This window comes from Natrix helvetica, assembly GCF_964273705.1.
Source record: "Natrix helvetica genome assembly, chromosome: 1".
NCBI lineage: Eukaryota > Metazoa > Chordata > Lepidosauria > Squamata > Natricidae > Natrix > Natrix helvetica.
Window position 1 is genome coordinate 69,211,075 of NC_138548.1, and position 19,849 is coordinate 69,230,923.

The 19,849-nt window shown below is 38.7% G+C and overlaps 1 protein-coding gene across 1 annotated transcript; it reads left to right on the forward strand.

Moving 5' to 3' along the window:
* The first annotated feature begins 445 nt into the window (after nt 1-445).
* THBS1 (thrombospondin 1) lies at nt 446-19,543 on the forward strand. Its single transcript, XM_081938846.1, has 22 exons — nt 446-703; nt 1,139-1,232; nt 2,973-3,547; nt 4,203-4,278; nt 4,776-4,963; nt 6,063-6,173; nt 7,688-7,781; nt 8,543-8,716; nt 9,156-9,332; nt 9,522-9,695; nt 9,973-10,100; nt 10,192-10,344; nt 11,430-11,648; nt 12,193-12,300; nt 12,851-13,010; nt 13,484-13,602; nt 15,328-15,562; nt 16,207-16,434; nt 17,184-17,455; nt 17,696-17,793; nt 17,918-18,057; nt 18,477-19,543. The coding sequence occupies exons 2-22, from the start codon at nt 1,166-1,168 to the stop codon at nt 18,482-18,484; spliced, it is 3,504 nt and encodes a 1,167-aa protein (XP_081794972.1). The 5' UTR covers nt 446-703; nt 1,139-1,165; the 3' UTR covers nt 18,485-19,543.
* The last annotated feature ends 306 nt before the right edge of the window (nt 19,544-19,849 follow it).

The following is a 19,849-nucleotide window of genomic DNA, read 5'->3' on the forward strand; positions in this document are numbered from 1 at the left end:
CAGAACTCGCACAGCGCATTTGCTGGCTGGATGAATCGAATTGAGAGGAATTTCCCCGCACATTGTACACCCAGGAATTCACAACTGCCTGGAATGTAGACAACATCCCTTCCATTGCCAAATGGGAAAGCTCCATGGACAACACAGCCTCCCCCCAAGGTGGCCGGGAAAGGAGAGCGGGGGGGGGGGGAAGTCCCACTGATCGGAACGAACCTGTCACCAACCGCCCCCGCGCATCACTGACTTCTCCCGGACTGCCTTTTCGTCTGGGGGTGCCTGGGTGCGCGCATGCCTGTGTTCTGCCTCGTTGCGAGTTAATTGGATCCGTTCCAGCCCGCTTCCTGTCCGTCCGCCGCTGATTGGCTGGCGGAGTTTCGGGGGTGCGAGCAACCGACCTCCTTAAAGGCGAGGGAACTCCTGCCGCAGCCCAGTGCAAACAGCGAGGGTGATCACCAAGGGAGACCTGGGGGAGGGGCGAGCTCCTCTTGATCCGTTTCAGTCCTCCGGCAGCAAAGATCCAGGATCGCAAAGGACACTCTACTCGCTCGGACGCGTGTATTGACCCAAGGTGTTAAGCCCACGCAAGGCAAGCTTCGCAGAACCCAAGAACATCGGGAAGGATTTTTGTACTGAGTTCTATAAAACCACATTTGCTCTCGAGAGGATCTGATTCTGGGGGATCCTTCGCCGCCTCCTACAAAAAGTAAGTCCTGAAGGCATTTTTTCTTCTACAACTTCGTTTGGAAAAGACAATCAAGATAACTAGAAAAAAGCTACAGCGCTCGTTTTCTTTCTTTCTTTCTTTCTTTCTTTCTTTCTTTCTTTCTTTCTTTCTTTCCGTCCTTCTTTCTTTCTTTCTTTCCGTCCTTCCTCCGTCCTTCTTTCTTTCTTTCTTTCTTTCTTCCTTCCTTCCTTCCTTCCTTCCTTCCTTCCTTCCTTCCTCCTTCCTTCCTTTCAATTCTTTCCCTTTCTACTTCTACCTTGCTCACTCGAGGCTTTGGTCTGTAGTTACGATTTCTCTTCTTCCTCCATCTCACCGCTTGAGCGCTTCTTCTTCTTCGGCTGCTTGTGGTTAGAAGGTGCGAGGGCGATGTCCGAGTTCGTTGAATGACCGGGACGGTTTGTTTCTTGCTTGAAGGTTGTCCCTGGGAGCGAAAATCCTGCCATGGAGCTATCCGCTGGTCTCTTTCTCCTTCTGATGCTTGGAGTCGGCACAACGAAACGGATTCCAGGTAAAAATTGTGGGATCGCGGAGGGGGAGAAGACGTCGCGGGTGAATGGGGAGGCGATTCCGACTTGGGAGACTTTCCGCTCAAACTCGGGATTAGGTTTCGAGGGAGAGAAGGGAGAAAGTCTCTAGAGAACCCTCGTCCAGCTTACATCTAGGTAGGGCTGGCAGAAACTGCTTAAAACGGAACAACACAGTCGCCACCCAGTACAGCTCTCTCTAACCTGGCACCTTCCAGCTGGACTTTATACCTCTCCTTCTCTTCTGTGGGTAAAGCTGAGGAGTTGCAGACCAGGTTGAAAAGACTGTCTCCGTTCCCTGGAAGGATGTCACTTGCCCAGGCGACTTTACCTGCCAGGTAGTGGCCGCCACTAGCCAGGGGTGGGAAGCTGCCTGTGGGAAGCTGCAGACAGAAATTGTTTCAACTCCTACCCTCAAAACAAGGCTATAGAGCACTGCACACCAAGACAACTAGACACAAGTACAGGTCCCCCCCCCCCCCAAATGCCATCACTCTGCCAAACATATGCACCAAAGGCAAATTCCTCGTGTGTCCAATCACACTTGGCCAATAAAGAAGTCTATTCTGTATTCTATTCTGAGCTGAAAGATGGTGCCCAGATGTGGGCAATTGATTGTCCGACTTCTCTTGCTTGAGCGGCCAGGGCTTCCCCGGCTGGGCGGGCTCGGCTGGCTTTGTGGTTTGATATTTGAGAAGGGATGGTGGGGTTCGAGGCGCTCGAGGCATTTTCTTTCTAGGTGCTGGCTCTGAGCGGACTATTGACCTTGGCATCCGCCTTGCTTGGGGCCAGGGCACAACGCCAGGGACGCTCTGAGCCAGACCAGGCGCACAGCAAAGGGGGCGGGTTGGTGGGTTGTCCTAGTTCTGTATGGAAGTTTTATTTATAAAGTAAAAGAGAAGTAGTGGGGAGGGGAAGCCTAGCTGCCGGATTCCTTCATGGGAGGGAGGGTGGCATTACCCTCAACGAGACCCCTGATGCTTCAGGTGATTCAAGGCATTGGTCTAGCATTGAGCCAGACTCTAAGCCAGAGGTCTTCAAACTTGGCAACTTTAAGACTTGTGGACTCCCAGAATTGTGGAGTTGAAGTCCACAAGTCTTAAAGTTGCCAAATTTGGGGACCTCTGCTCTAAGCAATGCTATTTATATCTCCCACCTAGCTGCCGTGAAGCTTTACTGAGCCCTTGCTGTTCCGCTCTGCTTCTTTTGGGGGCAGACCCAGCTTTCCATCCTTCTCTATTGCTTTGGGCTCCCTCTTTTGGGTTTGTCCCTCTCACACAGCCTGGATCATCACTCCGGAGTTTCCGCTTTGTGTGTCCCTCCACTTTGCAACTTCAGAGTCCCTGGAGGAGGGAAAGGGGAAAGGCAAGAAGAATTCCAGACTTCGGTTTCTCGTGTCATTTGGCCAATTGTTCTCCTTTGATCCTCCTGGCTCGTTCAACCAGGAAAAACTGGGAAAGCCAGGTATTTTGCAGCTCACCTCTATTGCTTTGCTGCAACAGAACCCAAGCTTTAGTGATGGGAGATTGCTGTGTGACCAGAGGACTATAAGATCCAAAGCCTTTCCTCTATAACTTTGGGCAGCATATATTTCTTGGGGCTCCCCTTACCAACAAAAGAGAGAGTTCAATAATAACAGCAGTAGCAGCTATTTGGACCTTATGTTCCCTGCCCAACATAACCATCTCTTTTTGTCTCTCCCTCCCTCTCCCTTATCTTGACAGAGACTAGTGATGACAACAGTGTTTTCGATTTCTTTGAGTTAATTGGCTTTGGCCGCAAGGGAGGCCACAGAGGAATGGGGGTGCATCCGATCAAGGGACCAGAGGCTTCCAGCCCTGCCTACCGCATAGACGATGCCAACCGTATCCCTGCAGTTTCTGATCACAAATTTCAAGACATTCTGTATTCCATCCAAGCTGAGAAGGGCTTCATCTTGTTAGCTAATCTTCGCCCGATAAAGAAGGATGCCGGCACCATACTGGCCGTGGAGCGCAAGGACAATTCTGGCTACATTTTTAAGTTGGTGCTAAATGGCAAGGCAAAAACTTTGGACCTGAGTGTCTTTCCCGATGAAGGTAACCAAAGTTTGGTGTCGGTGGAAGATGTGAAGTTGCCCCTTGCGCGATGGAGTCGCATCACCCTCTTTGTGCAAGAAGATCAGGCTCAGCTCTATGTGGGCTGTGAAAAAATGACAAACGTGGAGCTAGAAATTCCGATTCAAGACATCTTCACTCGGGATCTGTCCAACAGAGCCAGGCTTCGTCTTGCTAAAGGAGGAGTTAATGACAACTTCCAGGTAAGGGATTTTCTTACAACATGATCAAGAGTCCAATTTAAGGAAGCCAATTTGATTTGCAATTTTGGGGGAAGAAATAGTTTCAAGAAAGTCAATTTGTTGCCCCTGACTACTCATTGTTGACTACTATCCACAGCAATGGGGATTTAGCTGACACTTGGAATATTAAATGTAGAGCCAAAATGCATCCACTAGTGTAAAGCTTTAAATTGAACTTGAGTTTTCTGTTACAAATTAGGCAATGTTAAGATTTGATCATTGTTGATGTTGAAAGGAAGTGGAAAAACTGACTTATTATCAACTAATGAGAATTCTGGCCAGTATAGTTTATGCTTGCATTACAAATGAAAACAATAACATCTTTAAATATAGGCATGAAAATTCTAACCCCTGCTGAATTAAATCTAGGTCAGGGGTGTCCAAACTTGGCAACTTTAAGACTTGTGGACTTCAACTCCCAGAATTCCCCAGCCAGCTCTGCTCTAGGTCACTCCTAACCCAAGCTGACTAATAAATTGCAGGCAAAAACAATGTGAGAGTTAAAACATAAATTGATGATTGTGCCCAAATAAAATAAAAAACACATATACTGTATATATGCATCAAGAATTCCCCTTGCAATTGTGATGGATTATTTCAATCTTTACATTTTCAGGGAATGCTGCAGAATGTGCGGTTTGTTTTTGGAACTACACTGGAAACCATCCTGAGGAATCAAGGCTGTCAGATGTGTACGTTAGAAACCTTTTTCTTCAAATGTATTGGCCCATTGATTATAAGAGTCCTGTTTATGTGAGATGAATGAGTTTAGACCAGAGGTGGTATTCAGCTGGTTCTAAACAGTTCTGGAGAAGCGGTAAATACCACCTCTGGCTGGCCCCGCCCCCATCTAGTCTCTGCCTCCCGAGTCCCGTCTGATCAGGAGGGAATGGGGATTTTGCAGTAACCTTCCCCTGGAGTGGGGAGGGAATGGAGAGTTTACAGTATCCTTCCCCTGCCACGCCCACCAAGCCACACCCACAAAACCATACCACGCCCACAAAACCACACCCATAGGATCAGTGGTAAAAAAAATTGAATCCCACCACTGGATTAAATGCAAAATGAAATGCAGCCCACTGTATTTTAAGGAAATATTGCCTTACATTTGTTTAAACTGAATTATGTCGGTTTTAACAGTGCTTCTATATATAATCTGTATGTGTTTTAATTGGTGTTTTTTTTTTAGCTACTGGAACACTTATTAAATTAGACAACCCCATGAATGACTCCCGCCCAGCCATTCGCACCAACTACATTGGCCAGAAAACCAAGGACATCTGTGGCTTTTCTTGTGACGATCTAACCAAAATGTTTCTAGAACTGCAAAGGCTGAATGCCCTGGTTCTAAAAGTTCAAGACTCTATCCAGCATATGGTAAGTGGATATTAAATACCCAAGAAAGGATCAAAAGCCTCCTAAGGACTCCTTGACTCGTAAACGCTAACTATTTTCCATTCCAAAATGATGGGAAACAGACATTCACTTACAGTACTGTAAGACAGAAATATTTTTAAGTGACCAGCCTGGGCAATGTTTGTGCATAAGAAGAAAGCTATTTTTCTTTCTTCTCAGCCGCCAACCTAAAATGCTTCATACATGCTAAGACATAATTAGCTTAACTAGTCTGCATTGTCGTATGCTGAATGAAATATAATGTTTAGCTTCACTTAATTATGTTAAATCAAAGCCAATGTAGCATTACATTAAATTTAGTCAGTGTCTAATATGAATAGTTTTTGCAACTGACCTAAAAGTAGATATGTCCTGCTGTACATGTAACCCTCTACTTACAATCAGTTGCTCAGCAACCATTCAAAGTTACAATGAAAAACCTACATACAACCCAGATTTGAAGTTCCAATGGAGAGCCGCCGCCCCCCCTATGGTCATGTGATCTCATTTTGGATGCTGGCAATTGGCCTCCATGCATGATTGTTGCATGGTCACATGACTGCAATGTATCACATTTTTGCTGGAAACTAGCATTTACTTCCAGTTTCCAGCAAACCCCCCCCCCCAATCCTATAGGGCTTATTTATCAAACACAGCATTTGCTTAAATGCAATCACAAGATAACCCACTTAGCAACTATCACAATTATTATCATAATTGTAGGTTCAGTTATGGTCATAAATTGAGGTCTACCTATAGTCATTTGCAGTATTTTTATTAAACTTTCCCTAACAACTATGGTCCTCGAAATCTGGCTAAAGTTTGTATGTGTATATAGTCCAGCTTCCCCTGAAGCTTCTCTACATGGTCTAACATAGGCGAGCAATCAAATGGAGAAAAATAAATGTTTTACTTTAGTAATATCGTTTAAATACTATGCAGATATTTAGAATTATAGCATTTAACATGGAATCACAATCCTTTCTAAGTAATCAGTGTAAAAGCAATTTTCTTGTCTGTCAGATTCAGACTGATTTATAAATCTTTATTATTATCTATTCCTTTTATGTCTGATGTAAAGGAACTTATTGCCCCACATAATATAAAGAAAGGCATGTGCTTCCACAATAATGGTGTGTATGAAAATGCAGCTGAATGGACCACTGATACCTGTACCACATGTACCTGCCAGGTAAGATTCTTTACAGCTAACCCATCAGGAAAGGATTTACCATGCATCTAGTTAGCCATTAAGGGACGCGGTGGCTCAGTGGCTAAGATGCTGAGCTTGTCGATCAGAAAGGTCGGCAGTTTGGCGGTTCGAATCCCTAGCGCCACATAACGGAGTGAGCTCCTGTTACTTATCCCAGCTTCTGCCAACCTAGCAGTTTGAAAGCACGTAAAAATGCAAGTAGAAAAATAGGGATCACATTTGATGGGAGGGTAACAGCGTTCTGTGCACTTTTGGCGTTTAGTCATGCTGGCCACATGACCACTGTCTTCGGACAGTGCTGGCTCCATTTGAAATGGAGATGAACACCGCCCCCTAGAGTCGGGAATGATTATATGTGCGAGGGGAACCTTTACCTTTACCTTACTTAGTACATTATGCACAATGTAACTCGTGCAGAGAAATTGGTGACCCAAATATCTATTTACTGTCTTTATAAGAAAGTTTTCAACTTAAACCTGCCACCACCTATAAGTTGTGAATGAATATTTGCAGCAAGGAAAGTTCTGCTAAACCTGCTTCCTAATCAGAGCTGCGTTTGACAGTTTAAGACAGTTGTATTTGGCTAAAGCTTCTGTGATTTTCTTTATACTACTGACATCTAATTCAGTCTTTGTTTATGTTATCCCCTAAAGCTACAGAAACATGTTGTCTATTATCCTTTAAAGAACAGAATTGGCAATAGTTAGCATTCCTTCTTTTGCACAGTCATTTGTTTTTAGTTTTGTTGGCATAAGATGAAAATATACATCATGCTACAACATGGATTTGTTTGAATGTAGAGCCAACTTTCCTAAATCCATTCTATCAATGACTCTGATGATCAAATAAATTCAGGCGAATAACCAAAATGGCAACTTTGAGAATTTTTATTAGCTTAATGAAACAAGATCTGGAAAGCTACTCAACAAGATTTGGTTTTCCCATTTAATAGTAACTATTAAATGAACAAAGGGATACATAAAGAAATAAGGGGCGCAAATAATTGAAATGAATGATATTTATGGGCTTGCTTTGACTTCAAAAAGCCTCAAAACCAAAAGGCAAACTACCCATTTTGCCTTATATGCTGTCTAGAATCTGGACAATCTTATTAAAATTGCATTCAGCTTAATGGGGCTGAAAGTTAAAATAGGCTTCCAAACTTACAGTCAGGACTAAAAAAATCTGTCCTGATTGTAACATTTGAAGCCTATTTCTGGCTTCACGATTACTAAGCTGATGACATAAGTTGTTTTAAAGTCAATTCCTAAAGTATCATTATCGCTTCCAGTTGGAAAGAAGATGGGCTTATTTTCTCTCTCTCTTCTCCCATACTAATTATAGTATCTCCTTTCTAAAAGTTGAACAACTGTTGGGAAAAAATACTTTGAACAATGGAGTATGACCGGTTGTAGTAGAGCATTAAGGCATTGGGAAACAAAATGTCAAATGTATGTATTTTTTTAATATGAGGGTTTCTTTTCCCTGTTTAGAATTCTGCTGTAATGTGCCATAAAGTGTCTTGTCCTCTCATGCCTTGTTCCAATGCCACCGTTCCTGATGGTGAATGCTGCCCACGATGTTGGCGTAAGTAACTATCCCCTTAACTTATTTGATAGGATTCAGTTTGTTTATTTCTTTGTTTGTTTTTGCATTTCCAGTGCCTATACCTAGGAGGTAACAGTTACCTCAAAAATTGTATATGTGAGAGAGCACAGTTTCTAGCCCGAAATTCTGAAACTAATGCAGACATCTTTGAAATTGCCAGTACATTCAGGATCAGCTATAAATATTAGATTTTGAACTAAGGACACAATAGCAATCTTTTTTTTTCTTTAGTTTGCAGATAGATGGCTTGTGTCAAAGTTACTTGAATTACGTAAACATTAAAAGTCAAATAAAATCAAGAAAGAACTACAAGTCCGATCAGGATAGCATACATGAGAATAAAAATTTCTAAGAATGATGAAACTCCCACGAGTTTATTCGGAGTTGAGGAAATCAAAGCAAAATCTTAATAGAGTTTTCCATACCCCTTGGGAATGCTACCAGTTTCAAGAACTGGTAGCATGAATATCTCTGTTTATTTTCTTTTCCTGGGTGGGCACAAGGTGTCCTATAAATCTCCAAAATATGTTACACGAGACCTTGGTCATCTGGTTCTGAATATCTCTTACAAATATTCATATGTAATTTGGATAGTTCGGTTATCAAAAATCAGAGTAAATGGAAATTTACAGAACAATATAGAATCTGTCACTCTATTATTTTGGCAATCTCTGCTTCCTACTAAGAATGGTGGTTATTTTATTATATATTTATTATATTTATTTTTCTTCTTTTTACAGCAAGCGATTCCGCAGATGATGCTTGGTCTCCCTGGTCTGAATGGACCTCTTGCTCTACCACCTGTGGCAATGGGATTCAGCAGAGAGGTCGCTCTTGTGACAGAATCAACCATCCTTGTGAAGGCTCCTCAGTGCAAACACGGATATGTAACATGCAAGAATGTGATAAGAGATGTGAGCATTTAAATTCTTTACATTACAGATAGCTGCTATCTATTTTTACTCTGTCTTTCCATACTTAATACTGGGAAACATTGATTTACTTCAGATTAGTGTAAAATGTTGTAATGGGATGCATGAAATATTGATGATTAAAACAAAAATACTTCCTATAAAAACAATTTTCTGATTCAAGAGACAGCAATGTCTAAATATTTTTGCAGCATGGTAATTAAAAGAAGAGAATATTTGCAGCTCAGGTTGAGCTGTGGGCTCATTGGTGCTGTCTGAATTTGGTTCTTTTCTTGCAGACATTTCATTACCCAACTAGTTAATATCATCAGTGCTAGCATAATCAAACTCAAAGAGTTCCAAGGACCCCACAGTATGGTAATGTCCTAATCGACTGTTACAATATTTTGATATTCACTAAGCAACATTTTACTGCTTACAGTCAGACAGAATGGTGCTTGGAGCCATTGGTCCCCTTGGTCTTCCTGCTCTGTTACTTGTGGAACTGGCTTAATCACTCGAATCCGTCTGTGCAATTCTCCACTTCCTCAGATGGGAGGCAAAACGTGTGAAGGAGAGGCACGCGAAAACATGCCTTGCCAGAAAAGCCCATGCCCAAGTAAGTTCACTGCTTAAAATGATTTTGTGCGAGAAGCATGATAGCATTTTAATATTCATCCTTTGAGACTGAGAACAGGAATTGTTAAAACTTTTTCAAAAAAATCACCCAAATCAACCTGAATTTCTAATCCCAATGGCATTTCCCCCTTCAGTTCCAAGATGCATAAATATTCCTCTTTTTTTTCAGTTAATGGAAACTGGGGACCATGGTCACCTTGGGATGCCTGTCCAATTACGTGCGGAGGAGGCATTCAGAAACGCAGCCGCCTCTGCAATAATCCAGAGCCCAAATATGAAGGGAAGGATTGCATTGGTGATGCAACAGCCACTCAGATGTGCAACAAGCAGGATTGCCCAATCGGTGAGTAATGGCTCATCGTGACTATCAAGTAGCATATGTAAGCGTGCTGTGTCATTTTCAGAAAAGTCTGGCAAAATTGAGAATGCAACATCTTAAATTTTATAACAAAGAAATGTGAAGTATTTCGGCAAAATGACTGCATTATGGCTTCTGTGATCTTGTTGCTACTCCTGGTACTCTAGCAGGTATTTTTAAGGTGACCACCTCATCCTGTCTAATAACAAGAACAGCCAAGAAAATAAAATTTGATTTGTGCCAATTTTCCTTCTGTTTTTAGATGGATGTCTGTCTAATCCTTGTTTTGCGGGAAGTAAATGCACTAGTTTCCCTGATGGTTCCTGGAAATGTGGTCCGTGCCCTGCTGGCTATCAAGGAAATGGAATTAGATGCAAAGATATCGATGAAGTAAGATAATATTTGATGCATTAATATAGTCAATGTTCAATGTGAAAATGAATCTATGGCCAAACTTTTCTCCCACTTCTTCATATTTCAGTGCCAAGAGGTCCCAGATACATGCTTTGTACTTGGTGGAGTACACAGATGTGAGAATAGTGTACCTGGTTATCACTGCCAGCCTTGTCCCTCCCGTTTCACTGGACCACAGCCTTTTGGTCGGGGTGTGGAAGATGCAATGGCCAACAAACAGGTACTATCAACATAGAGATGTTTCCCGTTTATGAAACTTAAGTCCTTTTTGAATTTATGGCCAAGAATTAAAGAAGATACCAGGTAGCAGTTTACTTTATTACATGCAGCCATATGATTTTGTTCAGAAGCACCCAGTTGTATATAAGAAATTCAGTTTGAATTAAGCTGGAAACCCATAAAATAAGCAAGTGGGGAACCACATACAATGGATGGAATTCACTGGGCAGTCCTTTCTTTTGTGTGTAAAGTGAGTGACAACTGAGAATTGAAGCCCCCATCGGTATCTAAAATATGATAAAGAAAACCATATACCTAATTCTCTTTAAAGAGAATTCCCACAAAATCATAGTCAATAGCTGCTTGCTTTGAAAACACAGTAGAAATGTCAGTCCTCCTTTGATACATTAAAAGAAGAATGAGGTCCATCTCTGCACAATCCCCAAAATTGTTTATATCACTAAGATGGACAAATTAACACTAAAATTAAAAGACAAAGAAGAGTTGGAATATTATGAAATTTGGAACAATTGGTACAAATGGCTGCAAAGCAAGAATAAAATTAATTAAGTCAAAAAACTCTCTCTCTCTCTCTCTCTCTCTCTCTCTCTCTCTCTCTATATATATATATATATATATATATATATATATATATATATATATATATATATATATATATATATATATATATATATATATATATATATATATATATATATATATATATATATATATATAATGTGTGTTATATTTGTACTGATAAATAAATAAAGGGAGACTAGTATAGATCTATTTCGAGCTATTTAGTCATACCATATATATATATATATATATATATATATATATATATATATATATATATATATATATATAGAGAGAGAGAGAGAGAGAGAGAGAGAGAGAGAACTGTGTATAAAGGTTTATAAACATAGAAGCGAAATATTTACATGTACAGGTATATGACATAATAATGTTGATTTAATGACTGTAAGGTGTTGTAGAAGGAAAATAATAATAAAAGATAAAAATAAAAAAGAAGAATGAGGTAAAGTCATCTCTGCAAGTGTATTCTTAATTCTGTCTTAGGTATGCAAGCCACGTAACCCATGCACTGATGGAACTCACACCTGCAACAAATATGCCAAGTGCATCTACCTTGGACACTTCAGTGACCCGATGTATCGCTGTGAATGTAAACCAGGGTATGCCGGCAATGGGATTATCTGTGGAGAAGACACTGATTTAGATGGATGGCCAAATGAGAACCTTCTCTGTGTTGCCAATGCTACTTACCACTGCACTAAAGTAAGCATATTTCTTCATTACATGCCATTCCATCCTTTAATATCAGGGGAAAGTAGTTTGGTTAGTATTTTAATATGAGCTTATTGAATTAAGGCTTCTTAAATGAATTTATGAGATGAAACAAAGTGGCCCTTTAGTTTTCCCATTTTTCCAAATTTTGTGATGCAATCTTCTGGGGAAAATAATCACATACCTAAAGGAGATAGCACAAAAAAGCACAATATTATGAAGATCTGATAGTGGACATTTACTATGCAGTCAATACATTTAAATAAATTAGTTGCCATGGCTTTCCCATAATCCAAATGTACTAAAATACATTGATACTCTCATGTATTTTTTTAACTGCTTATTTTGGATAAGCATAAGTGTTTCAGAATAATTTCAGGTTGCTATTGTTCAAAAATCATGATTTTAGTGATGCTGACAATGCTCTAAAATAAAGAATCAGCAAGACAGGTGATTAAACAACAATGCTGTCTTTGTAATCCGAGTACTACTTTGTGTGAAATTAAAGAGATGTGTTCCGTATCTTTTTCTGCAGGATAATTGCCCCAAACTTCCCAATTCTGGACAAGAAGATTATGATGGTGATGGAATTGGTGATGCCTGTGATGATGATGATGACAATGACAACATTCCTGATGATAGGGCAAGTTTAATAAAAAATATTCATGTTCCTCTATGACAAGGTCCATCTCAGTGATAGCCAAAGACCAAAAGAAAATTGCATGTACAGTGAAACCTTGGAGTGGATTAGTTGAGTTCTTCCCATGCAGTCAGTGAAAGAAAAAGTAAAATATGAAATAAAAATCCTTACTCATTTCCTACTCTGTTCACAAATGAACAGGTTTGCCCACCAATATACTGTCCCTCTCTACCACTAACGTAAAACACACAGAGAGAAGCAAATTGAATCCATGATACGAGATTGAAAGATAGCAGCAATTTGAAATAGCTAATTTGTAGCTAAAAATGGATTTTTAAAAAAATATATCAATTTTGCAATAAAACATGGATGCTGCATTGCTTATCCCCTTTATTACTGCTCATCTTTCATTTACACGTCAAAGAAATAATCCTCGCAACATGCCTTTGCTACCCTTCTTACTCTAGTAAATTTACTGAATAAGTTATTCATGACACTACCGTGCAAATATCTGAGCATATTTTAACAAGGCTTTTAAATTTTCCTTCTGCAGGATAACTGTCCATTCCATTACAATCCACAACAATATGACTACGATAGGGATGATGTTGGTGATCGTTGTGATAATTGCCCATACAATCACAATCCTCTTCAGATAGACACAGACCAGAATGGAGAAGGCGATGCCTGTGCTGTGGATATTGATGGAGATGGTAAAGTTTGGTTACTTCTTCTTTTCTTCTATTATGGCATGACTGTCATCTCAAGAGAGAGAGCCTACCCTTGAGCAAATTCTACTCTTAATGATGACCTGGATATACCAAATATTTCAAATAAATAAATGAAAAATAGAGAAACTAAGTTATACACTTGCCATTTTGGGGATATATATTCTAAGAGCACCCCATGTTTTTCTTCTGCTTATTCTATGTCATATGTGTTAGCTTCTATAGAAGCAGATTTAATTTTATACTGCAACCTATTTGGTTTGTAGATGTAGTTGAAAATGTGCTGCCATTGAACGGTTAACTGAAATGTCAGTTCTATTAGTGTTAGATGCTTAAAGTGATAGGCTAATATTTTGGCTTCTATGAACCATTTTCTCTTAATTACTTTTATGCAATAACTTATTATCTAGATGCATTTACCATTAAAAATACCTGAATGGGTTCCTCTATATTTCCAGGCATTCTTAATGAAAGAGACAACTGCCAATATGTGTACAATGTGGATCAAATAGATTCAGACTTGGATGGTGTTGGAGATCAGTGTGACAACTGTCCAATGGCGCATAATCCAGATCAGGTCAGTTTAAGTACACTTGGGCAAGTAAATATTTATTTAATCTTCTAATTTACAGAATGTCATGTATAGCTGTGCACAGAAGTAGCTGCTATCAGTTCGCACTGGTTCGAACGAACCAGTCGTGGAAATTATAATAATAATAATAATAATTTGGATTTATTAGCCGCTCCCTTTCCAAGTAGGACTCGGGGCGGCGTACAATGGAGCATAAAACATAAAAGATATATAACAGCACATAAACGTACATAAATACAAAACACACATACACGCATACACGGAGGAGGTAACAAATTTCATCATTTAGACAGTTAAAAATCAGCATTAAAATACCCCAATTGTAAAAACCCAATATGCAATTAAGAATTAATATTTAAAGACAATTTAAAAAACAGTTTTATTGCCACTTTTTAAATGTTCTGTGCATTCACAGACCTATTTACAGGCAACTGCATATGCCAAGTTGCACAACCTAAGTATTTCAGGAATTTAGTAATAAAAATACTGATATGTCAAAAAATATATAATCTGCAAAGAAGTTTGTATCATGACTTATGATGTCCTGAGGCTAGGAATTTAGTACAAAAATGCACCCATAAAAATGCTCATTAGGGGTAAAGGATAAAGTAGTACACCACCAGTATATCACCAATGAGGTTTTTTTAAATTAAAAAAGCTCAAAATAATTTTTAGTTGATTAAGAACTAAAAATATGGAGAGATCTATCCCATCCCATTTAATTCACTCAAGTCTAAAGTAGCAGTGGGAAAAGCCTGCATAGTACTCAGCAGCATAATTGAAATGCTTGAATAGTCCTTGTCAAAGTGCAATAAATAGCCAGAATCTAGATTTATCCTGCAGGTTATCTAGTTAAAAGGATATGTACAGTCTCAAAACCATGTTGGTTTCTAAAATAATGTACCACATTAAGCACTACAATGAATTATGTCTACATTTAAGATGAAAATCTGTTTCAGAGGACTTATTTTGTGAGGTGGCTAAAACTGAAGACCGATTGTTTATTATAGGATTTATTTATTTAATTAACAAATAACTTCTACATGCAAACATTGTCTGATTATATTTTAGAAAGGCAGAAACATTTCGGTTCCTACCAACCTTAAGAACGCACTACAGATAATACCCTGTTTCCCTGAAAATAAGCCCTCCCCGAATAATAAGCCCAAACTGGCTTTTCAGTGAATACGCTAAAATAAGCCCTCCTCTGAAAATAAGCCTTCCCCAAAAATATTGCAACACAGCAGCAGCCATGAGGTGACCATATTCGCCACCTCAAAAATAATAAGACCTCCCTGAAAATAAGGCCAAGCGAAAATAAGACCCTATCATATTTTTGGGGAAACACGGTAGAAGCCACAGCAAAGTTTAACTTTTCCCAATATGTCAAAGCAAACTGGATAGGCGTTAAGAGATTATATTTCACTAACTGAAGGTAAATCCTAGACAGAGCTAAGGTTCCCAATAATTCCAAACTTTGAGTGCACATTAGTCTCTTACTATACATATTTATCTCTGTTCGCTTTAGTAAAGTGAAAGGCCCATGCCTGCAAAAACCGCTTCTCCACAAGCTATCGAAATGAAGAATTCAATCTGGCCATTGGAGGCTCAGCCCCAAAAGAGACCTCTGGATTGCTTCCTGTTTCACGATGCTACCTTCTAGGGTTTGTAAATCTTTGTCCTGACAAATGTTCCACATTTTGCTTTCAGATGGATTCAGATTCCGATCGCATAGGGGATAAGTGTGATAACAACCAGGATATCGATGAAGATGGCCACCAGAATAATCTTGATAACTGTCCTTATGTGCCCAATGCGAACCAAGCTGACCATGACAAAGATGGGAAAGGGGATGCCTGTGACCACGATGATGACAATGATGGCATTCCTGATGACAGAGATAATTGTAGATTGGTTCCCAACCCCGACCAAGTTGATTCAGATGGTAAGAAAGATAATTTGCAAGACATTAGAAAGAGACGGGATAACATTTAGACATGTAACACAGTCTTCAATGTGGTTTACTACAAAGCATTAATATGAATGAATATGTTGTTTTTCTGCAAATGCAAGATTCCTTTACTCCTTGTAATATTGTAATAATTTGTAATAATTTAAATTTTGCTTTTTTGTTTATTAAAATGTTAGGTTACTCAAATTTGTATATCTCTGAGTGGCAAACTGTCCATACATAGAGTACATACATACATACATACAGGCATACATACTTTTTCTACATCTAGAAAAAAACAATAGAAACAATGCCTAGAGAAAAAACAATCTATTTAACAACTGAAATGTCTTCCAAGGGGTATATATCACCCATGGTAACCCAGGATCAGGGAACATAGCCAGGTTTTAAGGACATGTTTAAACAGGCCCTCTTGTTTAAACATTTAAAAGTTGCTGTTATTTAATAATTACTTTAGCTACTAAGAATTCCAGCCACTTAGCTAATTCCTGAACTGGTTCATATGTATAATTGCTCAAGCTATCTGCTACTGAAAGTCTAAAATATACCACATGTTTGGCTTTGATGTTCATTTCTTTCTTTCTGAACTCATCCCTTATTCCTCCCTTTTTTGCCAGGTGATGGGCGGGGAGATGCATGCAAAGATGATTTTGACAATGACAAGGTTAATGACATTGATGACGTCTGCCCTGAGAATGTTCACATAAGTGAGACAGACTTCCGACGATTCCAGATGATTCCCTTGGATCCAAAGGGAACATCTCAAATTGATCCCAACTGGATTGTTCGTCACAAAGGCAAAGAACTGGTTCAGACTGTCAACTGTGATCCTGGACTTGCTATTGGTGAGCATCAAAGTTCTGGCTTCTTTTATATGTGCATGCCTGCACACATATCCACTGAGACTCATCTCCTTCTGATCAAACAAAACCCTATTGTTGTATGAGGATATTGGTATTCTTCTTCCTCACATTCACATTCCTTCACCTCATCACCATGTTTACAATTGTTTTAAACTTTATTTTTTTAAAAAAAAATGTTTTTCATAAAGCATTCTTAAAAATACCAGCTGCTCAGTTTTTGGAATGAACAGGCATTGAAAGAAAGAGGGCAAGGATAAAAACATTGATTTCAGGAAATTAAACAACAACAATGTTGCTTAAGCTCCTTTAAGCCTTATCCAATAGGACAATAAGTCTCCATACCAGAGCTTCTGAATATACATGCAAAAGCTCTTTCTGAATACTGGATCTCTGTTCAGTGTGCCTATTCATTTTTGCTTTTGCTGGAAAGATGCAGCATTCCACAACGCAATAGATGTAAATTGTGATTTACGATGCAACTATGAATCGTAGTTCTAATTCCATTTAATTTCAATTCGTTCTTTAAAAATACTTTGACAGGGCAAATAGTGAGAGGAAAAACATAATCATCCATAAAATATATGTTTTGATTAGAAGTTTTGAGTACAAACCCCAGACCAAGTTTAGAGAGGGAGAAAGAGTTGTTAATGAAAACCTTACAAAGGATGGACTTTAAAGCATGAATTGACATCCATCTGAAGCTAACAGTTTCTTATTTTTCTTTTTCCCAGGTTTTGATGAATTTAATGCTGTTGACTTCAGTGGTACTTTCTTCATTAACACGGAAAGAGATGATGACTATGCTGGCTTTGTATTTGGGTATCAATCCAGCAGCCGTTTTTATGTGGTCATGTGGAAGCAGGTTACCCAAACATATTGGGAATCACAGCCCACCAAAGCCCAAGGATATTCAGGTCTTTCTATCAAAGTAGTAAACTCTACCACAGGTCCTGGAATGCACCTTCGTAATGCCTTGTGGCATACTGGAAATACTATTGGACAGGTAATAGATCATTTCTATAATTAACAAATTCATTTTTCTTTTCAAAAACCTTGGCAAATTATACTAATGAAAGACATAGAGATCTTAAAATATTGTAAGCATAACAAACTTTTTTTTAAAGAAAACTCTTCTGTACCTGCTAAGAGCTTATGTTTTATCTCCAGAGCTTATATAAATGTGATTACAATGTACAATGTAATTTTGTACAATGTACAAATCATCCTTACATTTTCCTTTCAGGTAAAGACCCTGTGGCATGACCCTCGTCAGATAGGTTGGAAAGATTTCACTGCTTATAGATGGCGTCTCAGTCACAGGCCCAAAACTGGCTTCATTAGGTAAGCATCACCGATATAGACTGAACAATTTATATCTTTGGGGGAAGGCTTGTTCGGGGTTACAGTGTAAGTACCATATATTATTTCACGCTAAAGATTAATGATCACCTGCTCTTCCCGACAGAGTGGTAATGTATGAAGGAAAGAAGATTATGGCTGACTCTGGCCCTCTCTATGACAAAACCTATGCTGGTGGTCGCTTAGGATTGTTTGTCTTCTCTCAGGAAATGACATTCTTCTCTGATCTAAAATATGAGTGTAAAGGTAAGAACCTACTGTACCTTGTTTTGTTAGATTTAATAGCATGAAATATTTAGCATATCTTTATAAACTTAGTATTTTTAAAATAATAAGTGTTAGATCACACTTAATAAATATAAATAAGAAATGTGTTTGCAAATAGTTTTTTTTTGCTGGATAAAGAAAGGATCTTAAATTTAAGGTGATTTAAATTAAATAACTATTTGAATTACAGATATCTGAGTTGGGCAAATGCTTCATTAGAGAAGCAGTAGGCTTGTTACTCTGGCATATTTTCCTTTGAAATAATCCCACCTTTTGTACAAAAACAAGTACACTTAGTTCTTCATTTTGTATGTTGATTACTATTTTATCAATTTATCCCTACTTGTAGTTGCTTAATTACTAAACATTTGATGGTTTTTGTCTCTCTTTTTTTGCAGATCAATGATTGGAAGGCAATTAATTCTAGAAATTCGAAATGCTGGTATTGCACCTTCTGAATTGTTAAATTTCTAGGAACCTTGGGGGAACCATTTGTTGTGTTATGTTTTGGTTTTTTGCTCATTCCTCTCTTCCTGCCTTCGTGAGTTCGTGAGACTCAGACTACATGACCTGTTTCGAGGGAATGCTGTTGAGAGAGAGAGAAATTTGCAAATCTTCCCATCTGACCTCTGTTAGCAGAGAAGAAACATGTCTTTCAGGAACAAGAACATTCCTCCGCTTCGGAAATGAATAGACATTTCTTTGAGAAATATGTTTGTAGTAGCTGGGCATTGTCACTGCCTCTTTTTAACTGGAGGTCCAATGGATCAGCACTTTTGCAACAAGGGTATCTTTGTATGGACTACTTAAAAATTAAACCAGAGGTTTCAACCTATAGAGGAAGGAAGGGAAGAAGGTTTGAGTTAGGTTTGAGTTTTTCTCCCTTTCTAAAAGACGGCTATGCTTCCTAGGGTTTATGTCAAGGTAAATTGGATGAATTGTTACACACTGTCCTGGATCATTATCCAGTGCACATTTGCTCAGGCATAAGCCCCACTTAATTCAGCAGTATGGATCACTTTATGCTCACACCTAAGATTATACCTTAGTTCTTTGTCCACAAATAGGGCCTCCTTTGCTTAATTGTGTAGGAAAATACTTGCAAGTTATACTTGCTAACTAGTCACATGCAATATTAACCATTTTGTTTTTAAAAATCTACAATGGGGCAAATGAAAACAATCATGGCACTTTGATTGAAGTAGGTTTGTGGGTGGGAGGACAGCAAGGAACATATGGGTAAAGCAAGATTTCCTTTGCTGCTGCATCCAAGATCTGTTTCTCATGCAGATCGGGCAACAATATTAAAAGTGTCAAAAAGCACTTTCATCTCAATTTAGCACTTGTGGTGGCCTTCAGCAAATTTTCATAAACATTTTTATGAAAATTTCAAAAGCACAATGAGTGATGTGTACAGTTAAATGCAAAATTCTGTTCTACACAATGCAAGGGTGAGGGGTTTTTTTTTTTTAAAAAAAAGAAATGTTCCAAAAAATGGTTTTTGTGGAAGACATCTGTAGATAAAATAAATGTAAAATATTTATTTTTTACCTATCCTGCCTGTTCCAAATAACAAAGAACTGTAGATTGAAACGGAAACAATGCGTCAAGACTATCCATTTTGCCACATTTTTCTATGACAGAAAGATTGTAAATAAACGTTATTTATTGTTCTAAATGAATTTTGATAGTTACTTTTAATACTATTTTAGATTGCAAAGAGTACGTTCCCCTAAGCAATGTGGAACGATAGGGTAGGAATTGTTCTCAG

Bases quoted from the DNA above. Each gene is read 5' to 3' on its own strand.
- THBS1 (XM_081938846.1), top strand. From the start codon at position 1,166: ATGGAGCTATCCGCTGGTCTCTTTCTCCTTCTGATGCTTGGAGTCGGC. The intron at 1,233-2,972 runs GTAAAAATTGTG...TTATCTTGACAG, and splicing joins CACAACGAAACGGATTCCAG to AGACTAGTGATGACAACAGT. The intron at 17,456-17,695 runs GTAATAGATCAT...TTTTCCTTTCAG, and splicing joins CTGGAAATACTATTGGACAG to GTAAAGACCCTGTGGCATGA.